General features: G+C 44.0%; 1 protein-coding gene across 14 annotated transcripts in view; it reads left to right on the top strand.

The window, feature by feature from the left end:
• Positions 1 to 1,061: 1,061 nt before the first annotated feature.
• Positions 1,062 to 16,951, top strand: part of OPTN (optineurin) — a 29,577-nt gene continuing 13,687 nt past the window's right edge. Inside the window, exons 1-8 of one of the 14 annotated variants that reach the window (XM_087933958.1) lie at positions 1,062 to 1,390; positions 1,526 to 1,591; positions 5,181 to 5,351; positions 8,440 to 8,642; positions 10,306 to 10,473; positions 12,624 to 12,697; positions 15,000 to 15,146; positions 16,093 to 16,177. In XM_087933958.1, coding sequence (XP_087790084.1) covers positions 5,186 to 5,351; positions 8,440 to 8,642; positions 10,306 to 10,473; positions 12,624 to 12,697; positions 15,000 to 15,146; positions 16,093 to 16,177 — 843 coding nt within the window. In that variant the 5' untranslated portion in view covers positions 1,062 to 1,390; positions 1,526 to 1,591; positions 5,181 to 5,185. Of the gene's footprint in view, positions 1,391 to 1,525; positions 1,630 to 5,174; positions 5,352 to 8,439; positions 8,643 to 10,305; positions 10,474 to 12,623; positions 12,704 to 14,999; positions 15,147 to 16,092; positions 16,178 to 16,951 lie in introns of all 14 variants that reach the window. The other 13 variants (XM_026713068.2, XM_026713070.2, XM_026713071.2 and 10 more) reach the window with 13 other exon arrangements.

The following is a 16,951-nucleotide window of genomic DNA, read 5'->3' as shown; positions in this document are numbered from 1 at the left end:
ACTCAGCTAGGTCTTGCAAACGATTTTGGTCTGATCCCCTTGGCAACATATATGACTGTCTTAAAAATGATCATTCCCATCATGATTGGGGAAAAGACCAAAAGGAGCCTGGGAGGCCTCTGTACATCCCATTAATTTGTTTAATTTCCATTTCCATTTGAGGAGATCAGAGGCTAGAAGCAGCAACTCGCAGTATAGTTACAAGGAAATGATGTAAGGGTTAGAACGGACTTAGTCATGGAGTTAATTGGATATCCAATGGTCATTTGGATACACAATGGAGGAAACTCATCCAGGAGAGAAACAAACCTAGAACTAAGGAGGAATTTCCTGACTGTGAGGACAATTAACCAGTGGAACTCCTTGCCTTCAGAAGTTGTGGGTGTCACAACACTGGAGGTTTTTAAGAAGAGACTGGGCAGCCTTTGTCTGGAATGGTAGGGTGCCTGGACAGGGGGTCGGGCTAGAAGACCTCCAAGGTCCCCTCCCATCCTATTAATCTACTCTATTTGCAACCTTCCCAGATGCCTCTTGATGGAAAGGCGGAGCATCAAGGGACTAAATAAAGAAGAGACCTCAATCTCCACTCTAAACATACAGAAGTAATTCCATTAAATAGCTTCTCTTCTAACTTCTCTTCTGGAGAAAAGAGGAAAGGGGAAAGAAAGAAGAGAGAAAGAGGGGAAAGGTAAAGACCGACAGGGGGAGAAGGCAAGGGAAAAGGGGGGGGGAGAGAAAGGGAAAGATAAAAGTCAAGGGAAAGAGAAAGAGGAAAGGGAAAGGAGAGGAAAGAAAGAACGGAAAAGAGAGAAGGAAAGGAGGGAAAGAGACAAAGGGAAGGAAAAAGAGAAAAGAGCAAGGGAAAGAGAAAGAGGAAAAGAGAGAAAGGGGAGAAAGAAAGAGAAAGAGGGGAAAGGGAAAGAAAGGAGGGAAAGCGAGAAAAGCCCAGGGAGAGAAGAGAAAGGGAGAGGAGTGGCGGCGCCTGGCGGCCGCCCAAAGCGCGTCCCCGCTTCTCCCAGCGGCCGCGAAGCCAGTCAACTCCCCGGAAAAGCCGGGGCGGAGGCTCCTCCTGCGGTCAGCTGACCGGAGCCAGCACCAAGCAAGGCCGGGACTCCCAACCCCGGCCTCCCCGCCGCGCCCCTCTGCGCCCTCCTTTGCGCTTTTACGCACCGCCTTGGCACGCCGCGCGCTTTGCCAAACAGCCGCTGCCCGGCCGGGGTTGGGGGGGTGAGACGAGCCACTGAGGCCGGGGGAGCCCCCGCTCGGAGCCCCCGACCCGGGGAAGCCCGACCCGGAGGGCCTGTCCGTCTGAATGGGCAACTAGGCGGCGGCGCGTGTCTCCTTTCCATCCGCGCCCTTGCCTGCTTCTTTGCCAGCCGCTTTTGCAAAGGTAAGGGAGGTTTTTGGAAAAGGCCGGAGGTCAGGAGACGCCTGGCCCGATCCAAGCAAAGGGCTTGCGCCTCGGCCCTGGCCAGGATGGCGCCCTCGCAATGCATGCCTCTCTCTCTGTCTCCTTTGCCTGCAGGGGAGTCCTCGACTTGCAACCAGATTGCTTTGCGGAATCGGTTGCCCACCCCCACCACCCCCAAAGGTGAGCTTGGATTGCTCCAAAGTTTTTAGACCACCCAGGTAAACTCTGGACCTAACAAACAAAAGGTTCGTTTAGTGACTTTTCAGAGTTACAGCGGGGCTGAACAATGGGACCTGGGACCGGGTTTTCACACTTAACGACCTTGGCAGCGGCTCAAAATTCAGGTGCAACTGGTTCATATTTATGACGGTCGTAGTGTCCACAGGGTCCCCTTTGGCCACCTTCTGACAGGCAAAGTCAATAAGGGAAGACTGATTTGCTTAACAACTAGGGTTACTAACTTATCAACTGCATTGATTCACTTAACAACGGTGGCCAGAAAAGTCATAAAATGGGGGTAAAAACTCACTTGACAACAGAAAATTTGGGCCCAATTATGGTTGTAAGTCAAGGACCTAGTTACATGGAGCGAAGGGCCTTTCCCCGCCCTGCCACAACTGAGTTCAATACCTACCTAAACAGAATAATCAGAGTTGGGAGGGATCTCCGAGGCCATCTAGCCCAACCCCCTGCACCCACAACTTCTGGAGACAAGATTTGGAGCATGGCCCGAACAGATTTGATCCAAGCAGGAAAAGGGGACTCCTATTGCTTTGGGGGAGGGGGGGAATTGCTGTTCTCTCCCTGGTCCCCCCCCCCCAAAAAAATTCAAAATATTGGCATCACCAATTTGCATGCATGATCTCTCAGAGCTGGAGCACCCCAAATCATGGGGAAATCACCCACTTTCCTGTAAGCAGGACCAGGTAAACTGTAGGAACTTTTCCCACCCATTTTTCTGCTTATCTGGCTTTCAGTTTGCAGTTCAAGCGGCCTTGCATATTAGGCTCAAGGACAGAGTATTCTAGAAGGCTTTGGATAATCTCCGTAGTTTGTTGTAGTTCTGCTGTCTGTGCAAAACAGCATATATATTTTTTTTCAAACTTGGAAGAGGCGTGGACTTCAACTCCCAGAATTCTTGAGAAAAGCTGGATAAAGTGTGTGGGGCCTCAGTACCCAGAATTCCCCAGGATGCTGGCTGAGGAGGTTCTAGGAGTTGAAATCCACACCTTTTAAAGTTGCCAAGTTTGAAAAACATTGTAGAGAAAGATGGAGAGGGTAATCCATCCTGGCCAAATCTGTTATTTTGCACAATTTTTTTTGCCAAAACCTGGGAGAGAGGAAAAAATACCCAACATTTTGGTCTACTGAGAAATTTGTTTTAATAATGAGCGTAAGATTTCTTCTTTCTCAAAAAAGAAAGCACCTGAGTTTCCATCCACAAATGCTGTGAACGTTATTTCCTTTTTGTTTGTGGTTAGCAAAACAGTTGATGTTTACTACTAATTTGGTTACAGATTTTTGAGTTTTTGTTACTTTTTATAAAAATTTGGATCCATATGTTTATGTCAGTGGCCACTCTTTCTGGATTTGCTTACTTGTTAGAAATAGCATAGAAAGCTCATATTGATTCGAGATTTTATCTTGAAAAGTTGTGACTTCAGGTCTTTAAAAATAATTTGGGGGGAATATTAGAATGAGAGGGAAAATGTTGAGTTAAAGACACTATAGTTTGTTTCAGTTTTGCTCCAGGAATCATGTTTTAACAAATGAAAATCTTTTGGGAACTATAAAGTATACTGTATATTAATAGAAAAGGCTTAGAGGCATCTTGTTTAATAAGCTTACTATAATGAATGTGGAATATGAGTGCTTTGATAATGACTAGTTATAGTGACAGTGAACAGGAAAATACTTAGTTTCTTGCTGGGATCCATAAATTATAACATGTTTTGATTACAAAGGGCACTCAATGATTTTGATTATTAATTCAGCTAATTCTAGTATGATCCCAATTAATTTCTGAGTTTCCACAAAGAACAATCCTGAAATAGGTGTGTTTTTTCTAAGCCTTTTAATTTAAATTACAACCAATGATTGCAGAAGAGTTTAATGTGGCGAAGAACTTCCAGTTGAACAGAAACACCCCTTTAAAAAAAAAACTTATTTACAAAATTGGGATACAGTCAAAGCATATATATTCTAGAACCTGATAAATATGTGATGTTAGGCTGAAAAGAAAAGGAATAATAAAGACATGTTCCAGTATTCTGTATGGAGCTTTAAAATCAACCACACTAACTTTAAATGATTTTGGAATGCTTCATTAAAATATATATTTATACATACCCTCTGGTAAGATGGCTGACCAATAAATTTGATAAATATATTAACCAAAAAATTCCAGCCCTTTTTAACGCAAACTCCATTAAGCTTTTAACTCTTTGGGACTCTTGTAAGATCTATGTTTGCTACAGCTAGGAAGAAGCCTATCAATTTTAGTTTTATACATTTGGAAGAAAATAGATATTTATTGCTGTTTTATGTCAGGAATCATGTGGAGGAGTATTGTAAAGCATGCATGCATGCAAACTAAGGGAAAATTAGGGCAATTATATTATAAACACTGAAAGTACTTTTTTTTAGTGCAACAGAAGAAAAATATTGTCAATTTTGTGTAAAAACTGTTGACTGAAGCAATCAAAACATCTGAATCTTATCTCTGGAATTCAGGCCAAAAACATATTGTCATTATATACAGAGACACAGTCTATTAGTCACCAGGTTTTCATTTTTATTCTCAAGTACTGTATATAAATCAGAGTGAACTGCAAACTGAATAACAGATTTTGAGGAAGGAAATTCTCAAGTGTAATGGTACATAAAAGCAATTTGGCATAACTATAGCTAATAACAAGAAATTAACAGATTTATAAAATCAGCGAAAGTTCCTGCACTAGAATTTCCATTGAATGTAAGGCCTTTATAGATTTAGCAGAAGTCATAAATGAGTTATTTAATCTTACTAAAAAAATCCCTTTTTCATTCTATGAGGCTGATAGTAGCAGACCAAAATCAGAGGAAAATCAAAAGAAAGAGTTGTAGACCAATATGGTTGTTTAATGTGGATGCAAGAGAAATGATCTAGGATTCTGGTTACGAAACATATTGCTATTTATAGTTTTATCCAACTTGTCTGAAACAGATCTCTGATAATATTTTAATAATCATATTATTATATGAATAAGATTTTAATGATTTGCTGTTTTGGAAATAGCTGTAGCTGCAGGGGAAGCACTTGTATAGTTTTGGTGACCTTGAAAGCATAGCGGATTAAACCATAGTTAGAACCTGGATAGCAAACTCCATAACTTAAGTTAGACGGGAAGTTGCAGAAAGAATACAGAAAAGCATTTTTTAAAAGAAGTGTAGAAAGGTTAAAATTGGGTAGTCCAGATCAGTTTTTTAAAATTGGCCATTTTAAGACCTGTAAACTTCCAACTCCCACAATTCCCCAGTGGAGAATTCTTAAAATGGCCAAGTTTGAAAAACCAGTTTATCCAGTTTTAATCTTTCTTAAAAAAATAAATAAAATAAAATCCCAATGGGGGAATTTTCCCAGTGGAGAATTCTAGGAGTTGTAGTCCACATATTTTAAAATGTTTAAAAAAACACTGCTCCATATCACAGTCTTGTATTAAGATTTTTTATTTTTTGTATTTTCTTTCTCTGCATTCCTTTTTTATTGTAAAAAAAATTGAAGCTACAGGAACCATGTCCCAGAAGCCCTTAAATATCCCTGTGGAAAATGGGCAGTCAGAGAAGTCCGAAGTAGAGAATGGACACCCCAACCTGGTGCCACCCAGTCTCTGTACCTCCAGCGTGGAGGAAATGGTTCAGCAAATGAAAGAACTCATTACAGAGAACAACGAGCTTAAAGGTGAATGGCCTTCTCAGATCCTTCTCAAACCTCTATGGAGGACACTGCCACTGGGTCTCTCTTTACCCTGTAGTAAGAATTAGTACCAAACCCTTAGGTTTAAGATACCCCAGACCAAGAATCTTCAAACTTGACAGCTTAGAGACTGGTGGACTTCAACTCCCAGAATTCCTGAGCTAACATGACTGGAGGAGGAATTCTGGGAGTTGAAGTCCGCAAGTCTCAAAGCTGTCAAGTTTGAAGGCCCATGAGCTAATCTATCATCCATCCATCCATCCATCTATTGATCTATCTAATCTATCATCCGTTTATCTATCTCATCTCTCTCTCTCTCTCTTTCTTTCTTCCCACCAAGGGTCTCCAAACTTGGCAAATTTAAGACTTGTGGACTTCAACTCCCAGAATTCCTGAGCTAACATGACTGGAGGAGGAATTCTGGGAGTTGAAGTCCACAAGTCTCAAAGCTATCAAGTTTGAAGACCCATGAGCTAATCTATCATCCATCCATCCATCTATCCATTGATCTATCTAATCTATGTATCTAATCTATCATCGGTTTATCTATCTCATATCTCTCTCTCTCTCTCTTTCTTTCTTCCCACCAAGGGTCTTCAAACTTGGCAAATTTAAGACTTGTGATCTTCCAACTCCCAGAATTCCTGAGCTAACATGACTGGAGGAGGAATTCTGGGAGTTGAAGTCCACAAGTCTCAAAGCTATCAAGTTTGAAGACCCATGCCCTGGACTTACTTCACCCTACTTCCCCTGATCTTTGGGGATATAGGCAATTGATTAAGTTCCATTGGATTGATTTCTGTTTTCTCTAGTTTGATGAAAAGAAGGACGAGAGGTGACATGATAGCAGTATTGCAGTATTTGAGGGGCTGCCACAAAGAAGAGGGGGACAAATTAATTCTCCAAAGCATCTGAGGGCAGGACAAGAAGCAACAGATGGAAACCTAATCAAGGAGAGAAGCAACCTGGAACTAAGAAGAAATTTCCTGACAGAACAATTAAATAATGGAATGATTTACGAATAGAATAGAGTAGAAAATAGAGAACAGAGAGTAGAAAATTAGAGAATGGGGAATGGAATAGAGAATAGAGTAGAAAATAAAGAAGAGAAAATAGAAGAGAAGAGGAAATAGAGAATAGAATAGAAAACAAAGAATAGAAAAAAAATAGAATAGGAATTGGAATTATGGAACAGAACAGAACTAGAATAAGAATAGAATGGAATGGAATATTTGGAAGGGACCTTGGAGGTCTTCTAGTCCAACCCCCTGTTCAGGATGGAAACCCTCTACCATTTCAGACAAGTGGTTGTCCAGTCTCGTCTTAAAAGCCTTCAGTGATGGAGCACCCACATCTTCTAGTGGCAAGCTGTTCCACTGGTTAATTGTTCTCCCTGTCAGGAAATTCCTCCTTAGTTCCAAGTTGCTTCTCTCCTTGATGAGTTTCCATCTGTTGCTTCTTGTCCTGCCTTCTGGGGCTTTGGAGAAGAGCTTGGCCCTGTCTTCTCTGTGACAGCCCTTCAAATACTGGACCATCAGAGAGATCAGATCTGGGAGAGTCCAACTTCACCAACGTTAATCCTTGCCTGATTCTTCTCGAGAACTTAAGTTGATGAGCCGCACAGAACCTAACGGATGATTTCTGACAAATTTGGGACTCGTGCAGATCGAATCTTGTTAGGGCTCCTGTTTTCCCAAAGGTGCGTTTTCAGGAAGCTTTTTGGACGAGAAGGGAAACGTCCAGTTGCCTCTTGAAAAAGAAAAAAAAAAAAAGCACCTTTGGGACAACCACAATCTGGATGACGGAGAAGCTCCGTAGATCCGTGCATCCCTTCCTTTTCAGACAACGTCGCCCCAATTGGTAGATTGGAACATCGGTAGATGGTCAAGGCCAGGGCTGGGTTGCTGGCAGTGGTGGCATTCAAAAACATTTACTACCAGTTCTGTGGGGGCGGCTTGGTGGGCATGGCCATGTGGCTGGGTGGGCGTGGCTTTGTTTTGCAGCAGCCATTTTGGGGAGCTTCTCACAGAGGAGCCTCGTGGGGGGTTGTTTTTGTTCCCCTAAGGCTCCTCTGGGGATCTGGAAGAAAAGGAACAGAGTACAGGAGGGGCATGCAGCTCCGTTTGGGAGCTTCCTAGCCTCAGAAGAGCCTCTGGGGGCGTTTTTGCTCCCCTAAGGCTCCTCTGGGAGTCTGGAAGGCAAAAAATGGAGGGGAGGGCTGAACTCCTCCCTCCATTTTTTGCCTTCCTGGGCCACAGCAAGGGGAATCCCGGCATAGCTGATCTTATCTGCAGCTGATTATTCGGAGGGGAAAAAAAGAAATGCCTTTGGCGAATGTCAGGTGGGCGGGGTGAGCGAGCACTGGGGGGCGGGGCGTGGCCAGCCAGAACTTACTACCAGTTTGGCGACCCACGCAAAATTTTTGCTACCAGTTCTCCTGATCCGGTACGAACCGGCTGAATACCACCACTGGTTGCTGGGGGATTTGCAGGGGTTTGGGGGAGCCCCTAGCTAAGACTCGGCACATTTCAGAGAAGCCCCGAATCCCACTCCTGGCTGGCCCCGCCCACCCTGCCCCACCCCTCCCAGGAGTCCCCACGCGGCCCATTTTGGATGCAAGTAAGTGCAGGGAGGGCGAAAAACGGGCCTCCCAGAAGTTTGAGAAGATCGGAAATGGGCCCGGTGGCTAGGTAGGCGTGGCCTAGTTGGCTTCCTCCACCACATGGGGGGGGGGGGCGTTTTTGCCCTCCCTGGGCTTTGGAGGCCAGGGAGGCCTTTTTCGTCTGCCTGGAGGCTCAAGGAAAGCCTCTGAAGTCCGGGAAGGGCAAAAACACGGTGGTGCAGGAGGCCGACTAGGCCACACCAACCCTGGCCATGCCCACCCAGCCACTGGGCAGAGAACTCCTTGCTAACCTTTTGGAAGGCCACCCCTGGTTAAGGCCCTCCTCAAAGTGGTCCGTGACTTCCTCCTTCTCCAAAGTATTTCCTTGAACTCGCGTCCGGTGTTTGTAGGGAGCAGATCATGCTGACGGACCTCACTGGGTTTTTCTTGGGGTGGGGGGTTGTCAACCAGAAGCCATGAGGCAGCGGAACCAAGCCATGAAGGAACGTTTCGAGGAGCTGTCGGCTTGGAAGGAGAAGTTGAAAGACGAGCGGGAGTTTTACGAGTCGAAATTCAAGGAAGCCCGGCAGTGTTTGGCAACCAAGTGTCTGGAGAATGAAAGTCTCCACCAGAAGCTCCAGAGCCTGGAAGAGAAAGAAGAAAAGAGCGCCACTGTAAGTGAAAAACAAGATGTTGACTTGCCTGGGGCTGAGAAGGAAGAGGGAGGGCTCCCAAAACAGATGTAGCTAGTAAAAGTGGTTTAGTTATCGCCTAATAAAAGACTAAGGTAAAGGTAAAGGTTCCCCTTCAGTTAATGTCAGGTCAAAGTAAAGGTTCCCTCGCACATCTATGCTAGTCGTTTCCAGCTCTAGGGTCTAGGGGGCGGTGTTCATCTCCGTAACAAAGCCAGAGAGCCACCGCTGTCTGAAGACGTCTCCGTGGTCATGTGGCCGGCATGACTAAATGCCTTCGAAGGCTCACGGAATGCTGTTACTGTTCTGAGCCAGGCTTCGTAAACTGTAATTATTCACAAACTTGTTTTAAAAGCAAAACCTATTTTATTGCAATGCTGGGAATTGTTTTCATTCCTAGCCAGGATTAATCTCAAACAGTTCCCCAAGATAAGCACCCACCTTTCAATTCTGTGAAGTGCTGCCCAAACAGAAGTATCAAATTAACTAGAAAAGAAACCAAACGAAGTCGAAGAAACACCAACCAGAGTACGCAGCTTCCAGGATGACTCGGAACCTATCAAACTCCTTCGTTTCCTGCAAAGGTTTCGTCATCTTGGCCTGACTTTTATACCTTATGGGAGGGGCCATCACCTCTCACCTTACTCCCAAGTCGCCCCTTTTGTCTCAGCTGCTCTCGCCTTCTAGCAGCTCTGTGCACATGTGCACTGGGAACAGGCTCCCCTGGGTCCTCTGCCTCGTTGCTGCCAGACTCCGGAGTCAGCACTCCACTCCCAGATAGTTCTGGCCCCATCACTGCATCGGATGCAGGACCAGACTCCCTGACTGGTCCCCGTTCTTCCCCACTGTCCAATTCCGCTGCCAGTGAACCACAACAGTTCCCTTCCCACCAAAGGGGTCCCTGTTTTTCTACTTGCATTTTTTACATGCTTTCGAACTGCTAGGTTGGCAGAAGCTGGGACAAGTAACGGGAGCTCACTCTATGACATGGCGCTGGGGATTTGAACAGCCGAACTGCCGACCTTTCTGATCGACGAACTCGGCGTCTTAGCCACTGAGCCACCGCGTCCCTTATGAAAGAATAGGAATCACAAATTAGAAAGTCCCATTGGTCATAGTATCACCAAAGAGTCAGCCTAATTAAATGTAGTTAGATATACAGTTGGCCCTCAACTTATGACCAAAATTGAGCCCAAAATTGAGGATGCTAAGTGAGAAATTGGTTCCTTTTATGACTTTTCCTGCCACCGTTGTTAAGGGAATCCCTGCAGTCAATAAGTTAACCACCTGGTTGTTAAGTGAATCTGGCTCCTCCATTGATTTTGCTGGTCCAACCATGGCCAAAGGGAATCACGGGGCACACACACGCACACACACTGTGACCGCCATAAGTATGAACCAGTGGCCTTAGTGTCTGAATTTTGACCACGTAAATGCTACAAAGGTCGTAACTATGAAAAACGGTTATATAATTTCCATTATTAGGTGCCATTGTAACTTTGCACGGTCACTAAGCGAACTGTAAGTGGAGGACTTTTTGTATTTATTGCCTTATGGCGGGAGGGCGGTTGGAAGCCTTCGGCGTTTTGCCCGTAACATCTCGGCCGCTCTGGAAGGTGAGTCACACCTGGGTTTCTTCTCCTAGGAGAGCCCCGTTCCGAGGAAGGAGATGAACCAAGAAGTAGAACAACTGAAGGCCCAGGTGGCAAAGCTGCAGGCTGAAAAGGCGGATCTGCTAGCCATCATCTCCGAGCTGCAGCTGAAGCTCAACGTGGCCGCGGCCGAAGACTCCTTCGTCGAGATCAGAATGCATGTAAGCGGCCTTGGATTCTTTCCTTCAAGAAGGATCCCTGATCCCTGGCGGGGAGTTTCCTAGTACAGATCTGTTTAATGGGCTATATGAACTCAGACATCATCATAATTTAACAACCCCATAAATCTCTTGCAGGGTTGAGTCTGGGCAACTGAAAAAAGCTAGCAGAGCATTTACTGGCCAGATGCCCTTCCTGTCACCAGGGCGGAGTTTTGTTCAGCAGATATATTCTCATTGTGCCCAGAGAGAGAAATATCTGCCTCTACCAAGGATGGAACTCACAGCCTCCTGATTGTGAGGTGAGAGTCCATTTCTAGGCCACCCCCCCCCCCACTCCTTATGAACTCAGACATCGTGGTTTGTTTAAAAAAAAAAAAAGGGTAACATATGTTTCATAGATTATTTGCTAAACCATGGCTTAACTGAAGCCAGTGACCATAATTGAGCAATGCAATTTGGTTTCGTGGATAGATTAAGATTCATTCAGAATCATATTATGAAATGTGATTTATGACAGTTTGTGCTTTAGTTATAAAAATGATGTCTCAGGAGGCTGTGAGTTCGATCCTAGATAGAAGCAGATATTCCTCTCTCTGGGCACACTGAGAATATAGCTGCTGAACAAGACTCCTCACTGGCAACAGGGACGGCATCTGGCCAGTAACACTCTCTGCTAGCTCTGTTCAGTTGCCTAGACTCCACCCCACAAAAGGTTATGGTGTTGTTAAATGAAGATGATGATGATGAATCAAGGAAGAACGCTGATAAGCCGTGTTCTATATATAATACAGAGAAACCTTGAATTAACAACAGTTCATTTAGTGATCAAAGTTACAACAGCACTGAAAAAAGAGACTTATGAACTGTTTTTCGACACTCGCCTCATCCCCATCACGTAATCAAAATTCAGACATTTGCAACTGTCTCGTACTTATGACCATTGCAGTGTCCCGGGGTCACGTGATCTTCTTTGGTGACCACCTGACCGGCCAAGTCAATGGGGAGCCTTGATTCATTTAACAACCGTGTTACTACCGTGTTTCCCCGAAAATAAGACCCACCCAGAGAATAAGCCCTAGAATGATTTTTCCAGGATGCTTGTAATATAAGCCCTGCTCCCAAAATAAGCCCCGGTTAAGATTGTCAGCCAGATGGACGCGAATAGGATACAGTACAATAGAATAGAATATGGAATCCTGTTAGGAATGTAAGTCACTTAACAGTTGGGTTGGAAAATATATAAACCAGGATAGACATTTTAATACTGTCTCTTTAAGGGAATGCTAAAATTGTAATTGGGTGTGGTTCCTCAAACGGCCATAAGATGGAGCCAGAAACCTGGGTTGTTCTGTTTTTCTGTTGTTGAGAGTGTTGCCATTCCTGCATTTCCCTATTGACTGTTGCTGATCATAATTCTTCTTGGATTTGATGTTACTAAACTGTTTTTTTGATACTGGACTTTGTTATTGGATTATCCCTGGACTGAAAACTGACTGCTATAACCGTGTATGAATTGGACTGTGTTTGGACTTTGCTTAACCGTTTACTGGAAGTAAAACCTACATTTTACTATACAGTGTAGGTGTGTGCTGTGTGTGTGTTATTCAACATTACTCACTACGTTTCCCTGGTTGCACTCATTCTCCTAACGGGGAATTACCTCAACAAATCCCGTATTTCCTGGAAAATAAGACCTAACTGTAAAATAAGCCCTAATGCATCTTTTGAAGCAAAAATTAATATGACCCAGTCTTATTTTTGGAGAAACATGGGTAATTACTAATGTAATCAACAATTGCAGTGATTCGCTTAAAGCGATGGCAAGAAAAGATTGAAAAACAGGACAAGACTCTCTTAACAAATGCCTCTCTCAGCAACATAAATTTTGGGCTCCATTGCAGTCATAAGGTGAGGACTACCCATAGCCTCAGAAGTTGCAACCCAGATTATACTTAATCTGTGGGATGGATTTGGAAGTGGGGGCAGGGGGCAAAGGAGAGAGAAGGAAAACCTTACAATTGAAGAGACCCAAGTTCTGGCTTTGGAGAGTATTCATTCACCCCTTCTTTTGACAAACCCATAACGTGTGTTTATTCGGAGACAGAAAACCAGTAGATCAAAGTGACAAAGCTCTTGGTTATTTTCCACAGGAAGGAGAAGCGGTGGGATCTTTGAAAGAACATCAAGATGTAGACGTGAAAAGAATAAACGGGAACACAGCTCTGTACGTGTGAGTAGATTTTCTCGAGTCTTCTGAGAATTTGCTTCTATTCTGCCATAGCTCAGGCGACAGCTGCTGAAAAGCAGAATATTCTACCTATCCTGGTACCCCTGGACATACGAGCGTAATTGAGTCCAAAATTTCTGTGGCTAAGGGAGACATTGGCTAAATGACCTTTACGGCCTTCCTTGCCACCATTGTCAATTGAATCCCTGCAGTGGATAAATTAGTAACCCGGTTGTTAAGCAAATTGACTTTGTTCATTAGAAGCTCGCAAAAGGGGATCACATGACCGTCATAAATACGAGTCAGTTGCTATGTGTCTGAATTAGGATCATTGACCATGGGGATGCTGCAAAGGTTGTAACTGTGAAAAACGGTTGTAAGTCACATTTTTCAGTGCCGTTGTAACTTGGGACGGGGGCACTAAATGAACTGCTGCAAGGCCAGGACTAAGTATCTGGAAGAGGCTGAAGGCAGACCCCCTTCTCTAATTCCCAGGAGTGTAAGAAGTGAGGGGAGGTTCACTGCGAGCGACTTGCAAGATTCAATCATTCTTATTACTATATTACTATTCTTAGTAAAAGTGGCCTTTGCCTTGTGGTGGAGTTGATCCCCTGGTGTGGTCTACTTGAGGGGTAGACTTAGATTGAAATCTGAATTCAGTTGTGACTTCACTCATGGGATGCCAGCAGGGGTGGGATTCAAACTTTTAAACAACCGGTTCTGTGGGTGGGGCTTAGTTGGTGGGCGTGGCTTGGTGGTCATGTGACTGGCTGGGCATAGCCAACTCAATATCACTCACATCGAGGCACGCATCTCCTTGCCTGGCCTCTCATGCCTGTGGGGATGCTGCAACAGTCGTAAGTGTGAAAAATGGTCATAAGTCACTTTTTTCAGTGCCATTGTAACTTTGAATGGTCCCTCCACACAAGCAAAGTACCAGCAAAGGAGGGGAAAAAACTCCAGAGAAGTTCCTGAGAGAGGAAGTCTGGTCCTGCCAAGAACATAATAAAGGTTAATGGAGAGGCAGTTTCTGTAAGCAACACCAGAATGTTTCCTTCCTGCCTTCCTTACAGGATTAGCCCAATAATTTCTTCTAACAACTGATTCTCCGAACTGCTTAGAATGTTAACAACCGGTTCTAGCAAATAGGTGCGAACTGGTAGAATCCCACCCCTGTGTGCCAGCTGCTGGTTGAGCTCCATAACCAGTGGTGGTATGCTACCGGTTCGGCACGGTTCGACTGAACCGGTAGTAAAAAAATCCTCCCACGATCAGTTGAGAGGAGAAAGAAGAGAGAAGCGCAGGATCGGCCCTTCCACCTGCCCCTGTGCTTTCCCCTTCTTTTTCCTCTCAGCTGATTGGCACTGCAGGGCTTGGCTGGTGCGTGGAAAACTGCGCACACACGTTAGGTGCATGCGCACTTGCGCTCAATCACTGAATCGGTAGTTGAACAGGTAGGATCTCACTTCTGTCCATAACTGAATCTGGATTTCAACCCGCCTTGACATAGGATAGGATAGGAATGGAATGAAATAAGGAATGGAATAGAATTCTTTTATTGGCCAAGTGTGATTGGACACACAAGGAATTTGTCTTGGTGCAAATGCTCTCAGTGTACAAAAAAGAAAAGATTAATTCATCCAGAATCAAGAATCATCAGGTGCAACACTTAATGATAGGGTACAAGAAGCAATCAAATCGTACTAGGAAACAGTCAATATAAATCGTAAGGATACAACCGACAAAGTTGCAGTCCTACAATCACACGTGGGAGGGGATGGGTGATAAGGAGTGATGAGAAGATTAATAGTAAAAGTAATGCAGACTTTGTAAATAGTTGGACAGTGTTGAGGGAATTACTTGTTTAGCAGAGTGATGGTGTTTGGAAAAAAAACTGTCCTTGTGTCTAGTTCTTCTGGTGTACAGGGGTCTATAGCGTCGTTTTGAGGGAAGGAGTTGAAACAGTTTATGTCCACTATGTGAGGGGTCTGTAGATATTTTCACAGCCCTCTTTTGGACTCAGGGTGCAGGATACAGGTCCTCCATGGAAGGCAGGTTGGTAGCAATTGTTTTTTCTGCAGTCCTAATTGCTTTCTGGAGTCTGTGTCCATCTTGTTGGGTTGCAGAACCAAACCAGACAGTTATAGAGGTGCAGATGACAGACTCCATCCTTCCTTTGTAGAACTGGATCAGCAGCTCCTTGGGCAGTTTGAGCTTTCTCAGTTGGCACAGAAAGAAGAGAGAAATAAGAGATTGGTCCTCATTTCACCCCAAACATGTCTTTTCTATTTTATTAAAGCCGGAATAAATCGGTGGATGAAACCAGGAAATGCTTGGAAAAAGAAGAATTAACCGTCAGCCAACTTCTGCATTCTCTCAGGACCGAGACGCAAAAGAGGGAAGCCCTGGAAAATAAGATGCAGGAACTGAAGGACAAGTGTCAACAGTCTGTATTCTAGTTGTATCTGACATCTTTGCTAGACAGCTTCAACCTTTGTGCTTCCCCAGTCATCATTCTCTTTCTTCCGTGTGTAACTCTGTAGTATCTCCATCTTGGCATCCTTGCCCCAAACAAGGTTTGGTGTTCTCCAGCCAATCAACACCAAAAAGATGGAGATGAGGTTAAACTTCATCTCATCTACTTCCATGAGAAGAGAAGTAGGGAGGGGAACCCAGTCGTGGGAAGAAGGCAACCCAAGCAAGCATGTTAAGCTTGGAGGAAGTAGGTGCAAGTCCATCAATGGTCAGCCATCCCACTGTGCATCTCCATAGGAAGTGCTGACAATGGTTGTTATAGCCTTTCTTGTCGAATAAGAGCCAAGCCATAGAGTTGACCCATTTTCAGTGGCTGGAAGGTCTTCAGCTTCATGGACATGAAAGGTGAAATAACAAAGGTGGCACCTAAATCAGATACTCCAGAGTTTAAAGACTTTGTAAAAAGGTGATAAGGCCAACCAAAGTGCTCAAATCATACCAGTATGGCTCTTGAGTATCCAAAAAACCTTTAAGCATGTTCTTAGGAACTAATAGGACCATAATATAAGACATTTATGTTGCGGCTTCCAGCAATTTAAGCTGCAGCTTGAGTTAAACAGCTTATCTTTCAAATATTTTTAAAAATCTATTTTATTTTATTCAAAAATACAAAACAAGAATAAATTAAATAGCGATAAAACCAAACAAAAACATTGAGAAAACTGTGAATTATATATGTATGTATGTATCTATTATCCTCCCCTTAAACGCTGACAAATCTGTTAAACTTGTACATCTTTTTGCACGTACATCCATGTGCACATCCTTCAAATTGTCAAAAAAAAATATATTAAGCTACATGTGCTTTGATAAGACGTCCTAGATCATTGATTCACTGGAATCCTCGCTTTCCACAGGCTGTTGAGTCTGAAAAAGAAGACAAATGACAAAGGCACTCAAACAGAACAAGAAGCCAACAAGAAAGAAGAGAGAAGTGAAAGTGTAAGTACTACTCATTTCCCAATAGAAGAAAATATTTGTTGCTCGGGGTTGAATTGTGGGGTCTTTGGTGCTCTCTGAGCTTGATTGTTCCCCTGCAGATGTTTCAGTACCCAACTAGGGAACATCATCAGTGCTAGAAGGGAAGAGGAGGGGAGAGGAAGAGGAGGACAATGGTGGCAATGAAGGTGACGAATGTAGGATTCTTGGTGCTGTCTGAGTTTGGTTGTTTTCTTGCAAATGTTACTTACCTTGTCAAAATCTTGTCCAGATGTGTAATAAAACTTCTTCGAAAAGTCAACCGAGCTCAGAGAGCACCAAAGTCTCCGCTACTCATTTATTCATACTCAGTAACACCAAACCCAGTAGGGATGTTATCGTTTCGTTCCTCCGAAACGCAAAAAGTTACTTAAATGAACTTCCTTCCATCGCTTGTACCGACTGCACTTTCGCGTAAAATCTTACGCCTTGCACATCACAGAATGTTCCATTATGGCACGTTGCGTGATGCTGGTTGTCTTCTTTAATGAGACTCAGTAGGCAGAGAACAGAAAGCCCGGCTCAGCTCCCATAAATTACCATCACCAGTTCAGATGGCCAAATTTTGTGAGTGTGGACACCAAACAAGGGAAGCAAGAGGAAATGGCATGGATACCTTGCAGGTTGTGAATGTTGGGTGCGATTTTTTGATTGGACAACTCAATCAGGCAACAAATAAGAATTAGAAAAGGGGAAATTATTCATTTAATATTTTTAAAAAGCTGTAGTAAAATATAG

The sequence above is a fragment of the Pseudonaja textilis genome, chromosome 5 (genome assembly GCF_049901715.1).
Source record: "Pseudonaja textilis isolate UNSWEBS1 chromosome 5, rPseTex1.2, whole genome shotgun sequence".
NCBI lineage: Eukaryota > Metazoa > Chordata > Lepidosauria > Squamata > Elapidae > Pseudonaja > Pseudonaja textilis.
This window is presented reverse-complemented; position numbering and strand designations above follow the sequence as displayed.